At 35.5% G+C, this 6,295-nt stretch overlaps 1 protein-coding gene across 2 annotated transcripts; it reads right to left on the reverse strand.

The window, feature by feature from the left end:
* Nucleotides 1-2,571: 2,571 nt before the first annotated feature.
* Nucleotides 2,572-5,849, reverse strand: LOC106322560 (dicarboxylate transporter 2.2, chloroplastic). 2 transcript variants are annotated; one of them, XM_013760619.1, is made up of 4 exons: nucleotides 4,956-5,849; nucleotides 3,359-4,121; nucleotides 3,127-3,268; nucleotides 2,572-2,635 (listed from the first exon to the last, which is right to left on the reverse strand). In XM_013760619.1, exons 1-3 carry the CDS (start codon nucleotides 5,754-5,756, stop codon nucleotides 3,153-3,155), a joined length of 1,680 nt encoding a protein of 559 aa, XP_013616073.1. In that variant the 5' UTR covers nucleotides 5,757-5,849; the 3' UTR covers nucleotides 2,572-2,635; nucleotides 3,127-3,152. The 2 variants fall into 2 exon arrangements, with proteins under 2 accessions (XP_013616073.1, XP_013616072.1); XM_013760618.1 differs by lacking the exon at nucleotides 2,572-2,635 and having other exon boundaries at nucleotides 3,060-3,268.
* Nucleotides 5,850-6,295: the final 446 nt, after the last annotated feature.

A 6,295-nucleotide genomic window follows, 5' to 3' on the forward strand; every position in this document is an offset into this window, starting at 1 on the left:
CTCTTTCATGGTACATTAGCATCGTTTAAATTTTTTATCAATTAATTTAGTAAAACTTCATAATACTCCCTAAATTGGTGGACTAACCACTATAAAATTGCTATGTTCTAGAGAAACGGAGACAAAAAAGGTTCCAAACCTCTTTGATTTTCATCATTTATTAGTGCATGATGCAACTATGCATTAAAATAGTATTATCATATTTTAAAATTTTTCTCAAAATCTATGTGTTAACCCCTACGAAAATATTGAGTTTTCGGTAAACGGTTAATATACTGAAGCCTATAATCTTATGTATTAATGTATTTTAAACTATCTTTCATGGTACATGGGCATCGTTTTAATTGTTTATCAATTAATTTAGTAAAACTTCATAATACTCCCTAAATTGGTGGACTAACCACTATAAAATTGCTATGTTCTAGAGAAACGGAGACAAAAAAGGTTCCAAACCTCTTTGATTTTCATCATTTATTAGTGCATGATGCAACTATTATTAAAACAATATAGTCATTTGAATTTTTCTCAAAATCTATGTGTTAACCCCTACGAAAATATTGAGTTTTTCGGTAAATGTTCAATATATTTAGTGTTGTTTTAAAATTTCTAAATACATTCTATATTAGTATTTATGTATATTAAACTCTCTTTCATGGTACATGAGAATCATTTTAATTTTTTATTAATTAATTTAGTAAAACTTCATAATACTCCCTAAATTGGTGGACTAACGACTATAAAATCGCTATTTTCTATGGAAACGGAGACAACAAATGTTACAAACCTCTTTGACCTTCATCGTATGTTAGTGCATGATGCAAATATTCATTAAAACAGTATTTTCATATTTTTTAAATTTTTCTCAAAATATATGTGTTAACCCCTACAAAAATATTGATTTTTTCGGTAAATGGTCTATATACTGAAGCCTATGATCTTTAGTGTTGTTTTAAAAAATTTAAACACATTCTACATTTGTATTAATGTATATTAAACTCTCTTTCAGAGTACATGGGCCTCGTTTTAATTTTTTATCAATTAATTTAGTAAAACTTCATAATACTCTCTAAATTGGTGGATTAACCACTATAAAATCGCTATTATCTAGTGAAACGGAGACAACAAATGTTACAAACCTCTTTGATTTTCATCGTATGTTAGTTTATGATGCAAATATTCATTAAAACAGTATTGTCATATTTTTTAATTTTTCTCAAAATCTATGTGTTAACCCTTACGAAAATATTGAGTTTTCGGTAAACGGTTAATATACTGAAGCCTATAATCTTATGTATTAATGTATTTTAAACTATCTTTCATGGTACATGGGCATCGTTTTAATTGTTTATCAATTAATTTAGTAAAACTTCATAATACTCTCTAAATTGGTGGATTAACCACTATAAAATCGCTATTATCTAGTGAAACGGAGACAACAAATGTTACAAACCTCTTTGATTTTCATCGTATGTTAGTTTATGATGCAAATATTCATTAAAACAGTATTGTCATATTTTTTAATTTTTCTCAAAATCTATGTGTTAACCCTTACAAAAATATTGAGTTTTTCGGTAAATTGTCTATATACTGAAGCCTATGATCTTTAGTGTTATTTTAAAATTTCTAAACACATTTTATATTTGTATTAATGTATATTAAACTCTCTTTCATGGTACATGAGCATCGTTTTAATTTTTTATCAATTAATTTAGTAAAACTTCATAATATTCCCTAAATTGGTGGACTAACCACTATAAAATCGCTATTCTTTAGAGAAACGGAGATAACAAAGGTTTCAAATCTCTTTGACTTTCATTGTATGTTAGTGGATGATGCAACTATGCATTAAATCAATATTGTCATGTATTATTGTTTATGCCAAATATTTCATTATATGTTATTTATGTATCAATGCTATCAGATACAAACTAAACTCGATTAAAAGTTGTATTGGATCCGGACTTTCGGCTTAAAGAAAAAGCAAGCTAGTAAGGATAATGTTCAATTAAGGTCTCTTTGTTATAGGGCTACGACACATAAACAATCTTTAACAATGTTCGTTTGAAAGGACGATCAGACGTACTCTTTCTTACACATTAGTCTACTATTATGTTTTGGTAAACGGTATTGCTGCAAAGGTTTGCTTTGTATAAAACTCTAAAACACCGAAACGCTTCCATTATGTTCACGTTTTGGTGTCTTTATTGACTTTTAGATTCATTTCATTGTTATGCCATTACAGCTGCAGGTTCAGGCTATAACGCTAAAGCTTCAAAATGGTCAACATAGGCAGAGCTTTAAGTCATTCGTATCACTGAGACTTGTGTTTACTAAAACTTCATTTGCATTTGTTTTGGTTCTTTGTATTCTTTATTTTGGATTTATTTCGTTAAATGTAGGTTCAGGAGATGAAACGCAGAAGCTGCAACACTCGAGATAGACAGAATCTTTGGTCTAGCTTCATTGTTCAGAGTGTTGGTTTATTCGGTTTAGTAGAAATGTGAATGAAGAAGTTGTGATGACTATAAAATTACAGTTTGGTTATGTACTTATGTAATTGCTTTCTTTTTGTTTTTTTGGACAACACTTATGTAATTGCTAAACTTCAGTTAAGTTTGGATTAACAACAAGATATGTCCGTACAATGTTTTTTGGATTAACGACAGAATCTTTGGCCTAGCTTCATTGTTCAGAGTGTTGGTTTATTCGGTTTAGTAGAAATGTGAACGAAGAAGTTGTGATGAATATATAAAATTACAATTTGGTTATGTACTTATCTCCGCTCCATTTTTTCCTCTAAGATGAACTAAAAGTGAATATAGAGCTCCATTTTTTCCTCTAAGATGAACTAAAAGTGAATATGGAGTAAGGAATGCTCTAACCCAAGTCCATATCTCACTCCATAATGAAATTTACTCCATAAATAGAATAATCTATTTTTTTTGTTGGAAATTGAATAGGATTTGAATAATTTTACTCCATTTTTATTTTTACTCTATTTTTTTTAAAAAAATGGAGTTTTACATTGGAGATGCTCTTATGTTATTGCTTTCTTTTTGTTTTTTTTTTGGACAACACTTATGTAATTGCTAAACTTCAGTTAAGTTTGGATTAACAACAAGATATATCCGTACAATGTAGTCTGGCTTCTTCTAGTAGAGACCCAAGAACTTCCACCATACAGATCCAACAGATCCCCAAATGACTGCTTGTAATAGAGCCATCACGAACCCTAGCCTAAACATGTCTTTCAGATCTACGTAGCCAGCTGCGAATCCAAACAAAACACAACAAAAAATGTAATTACTATATAAATGTTCAATTAAGAAAAAAATAAGACAAGAGAAAGAGAACAAACCTCCATAGTATAAAGCAGCTGGTCCACTACTATAATGAGCCAACGCACCAGAAAGATTGTTATTAAACGCCAAACAAAGAGCCGCTAAAACCCCGGGAACACCGGCAGCTATCTGCATGGCCAAGAAAGCTGGATAGAGAGCACCCGCGTGAGCCGTTTGGCTTGCGAATACGTAATGGAGCAGGAGATAAGAAGCCTGGAGAATAACAAACGAAGCAGGCCAAGTCAAGGAGAGTGTCTGCAGCAGTTTAGCCACACAATCAGACATCCAAGAAACCACCCCAAGGTTCGTTAGCTGTCCAGCCATACCGATCAAAACCGCAAACCAAGTGAGCGAGTCCCAAGCCGATTTGTCGCTTAGACAGTCGTTCCAGTTTATAACTCCTAATAGCAGAAGCATTGATAGACCGATCATCGCGGAGACAACGCTAGATACTCCTATTGCTTCTCCGAAAACCCATAGAGAGACGGTGAAGGCCATTGCACCGAGCATGATCCATTCGTTTTTAGTGATGGGACCTAACCTCTCCAGCTTCTTTGCAGCTGCAGCGGGAGCTTCTGGTGTGTGTTTCAGCTCAGGAGGGTAAAGTTTGTAGATGAGGAGAGGTGTGCAAAGAAGAGACGCAAAGGCGGGAACGCTCGCGGCTTTAAACCAAGAGACCCACGGATTTGAGAGAACCACACCAACTTCTCTAGCTAGTTTCAGACATAGCAAGTTTTGTGCAGCTGACGTGAGGAGAAGCGCACCAGAAGTCCCTGCACACTGTCACAGAGTACACAAACCTATCAACTGAAGTCATCAAGAGAGAGGGATATAGATTTTACTAGTCATGGGCATATTATCTTGAAACCCAAAAACCGAACCAAAAAAACCAAAATAGAAACCGGACCAAAAATTACAAAAACCCGAATAGTTTTTCTTTTTCTAGATTCAGAAAACCGAAACTAAACCGAACAAATACCTGAATATTTTAATTATAATAAAAAAATTAATTATTTTTAATTTTAATATATGTAAAATATAATTTATAAATAAAAAATACACAAAAAACACCGAACTATCCCAAGTATCTGAATTATCCAAGTATTTTTCTCGGTTGTTTAACTCAGGTTTCTAGGTTTTAAACCCGAACGAAACCCAAATAATTTCTAATTCGGTCCACTTTTGGTTTTATAGAGAGAAATAGAAACCCGACCATTATTACCCAAACCGATCCAATCCGAAAAAGGTTCGGAGTCGTTAGACCATATTTATATTTCTATATTTTCCTCTAAAATAGGAAAACTCTATTATAGAGGTAAAAATGTTCTAATGTATGTTTAGAGTTCCTCTATTCATAGGGGAAAGTATAGAGATATGCTATTCATAGGCCAAAAAATAATTTTTTTCTATATTTTCTTCTAAAATAAAGGAATTCTAATAGAGTCATACATCGGAGTTTTTTTAACTGATCTCTATTTCAGAGGAAATTATAGAGTTTTTTTAACTGATCTCTATTTCAGAGGAAATTATAGAGTTATACACACCCCAATCCAAAAACCGAATAACCAAAACCAATCCGAACCGAGAAATGGAATGCCTAGCTCTAGATTTTACCTGCAGTTGTGTCTGAATCAGAAAAGCACCCAGCTTTCTCGAAGACGAGTCACCGGGTCTACTCCCGGCGGAGAGAGACAGAGATTTGATCACGGGCAAGAAAACACCACCGGCTCTAGCCATAGTAGAGGGCATGATCAAACCCATAAACGTTTCACACAACACGAGACCGTACGACAGACCAAGAGTGCTTCTCCCTAGCCACTTCACGAAGTAGGTAGCGATCCTGTCGCCGAGTCCCGTCTTGACGAAGCCGCGAGCGAAGAAGAAGGAGATCGCGATTAGCCAGATGAGCTCGTTGGTGAAAGCGGCGAAAGCGGTTGAGAAAGGAAGCGTTCTGGTGACGATCGAAGCGGTTAGGCCGATGAAGGCCCATGCCCCGACGGGAAGTGGGCCGAGGACGAGGCCCGAGATCGTGAAGAGGAAGACTGAGAGTAGTTGCCATCCTTGTGGCGTCACTTGTTCGGGTCTAGGGATTAGGAATCTGACGATGAGACCTATTGAGATGGAGATTGCGACGGGAATCAGCTTAGCTCCTTGCGGCGGTGACGAAGATGAAGAAGAAGATTGAGGATTGTTCTGTATCTCCGGCGAGGACGAGGCGGAAGAAGCGGTGGCGCGTAGAGTGAGTCGAGGAGAGGAGGTGGAGAGTGATCGGACGGTTGGGGATGAGGTGTAAAGGGAGATCGGAGGGTGAGTAAGTGATAATGATAATGATCTGGAAGATGAACGGCGGAGAGAGAGATAAGAGAGTGATGAAGTAGCGGTGGTTGAGAGTGAACGGAGAGCGAAACTCTCCATCGTTGTACTGTTAATTCTCAGTTCTCTTCGAGGGAGATTGAGTTTATTACTTTTTAATATTTATTTATAATTTCTCCGTTTACAAGTACAGACGAATCTATCACCATGTCTGAACGACACATATGATAGTGATGTTTGTGGAGCTAAACTTACTTTTTGAGTTATTATTGTTAAGTTAGACATTCATGTTCCTCACTTCTCTATTTCTATCCCCATAGTTTATCTTTTAACAAAACACCCTCTCATGGCCTCATCAAATTTTGTTTACAAGATTGTCTGATTCTCTAGTTGCAAAATGGTTTATTGTCCGAGAAAGATTGCTTGATTCTCTAAGGTAAACGATGTATTTTCATATTAAGTATTGTAAAAAGAGAACAAAAACACTCGGTACCATCTTTGCAAGCTTCAAAAAACATCTTCTGGTAGGTTCAATAATGCTCTTAATAGAGACCCAAAAACGTCCACCAGAATGTTCCAACTAGGGGTGGGCGTTCGGGTACCCATTCGGGTTCGGTTCGGGTATATTCGGGTTTAGGGTT

The sequence above is a fragment of the Brassica oleracea genome, chromosome C2 (assembly GCF_000695525.1).
Source record: "Brassica oleracea var. oleracea cultivar TO1000 chromosome C2, BOL, whole genome shotgun sequence".
NCBI classification, from domain to species: Eukaryota; Viridiplantae; Streptophyta; class Magnoliopsida; order Brassicales; family Brassicaceae; genus Brassica; species Brassica oleracea.

Bases quoted from the DNA above. Each gene is read 5' to 3' on its own strand.
- LOC106322560 (XM_013760619.1), bottom strand. From the start codon at position 5,756: ATGGAGAGTTTCGCTCTCCGTTCACTCTCAACCACCGCTACTTCATCA. The intron at 4,122-4,955 runs GTAAAATCTAGA...ACTCTGTGACAG, and splicing joins TGATTCAGACACAACTGCAG to TGTGCAGGGACTTCTGGTGC. The intron at 3,269-3,358 runs GTTTGTTCTCTT...TTGGATTCGCAG, and splicing joins AGCTGCTTTATACTATGGAG to CTGGCTACGTAGATCTGAAA.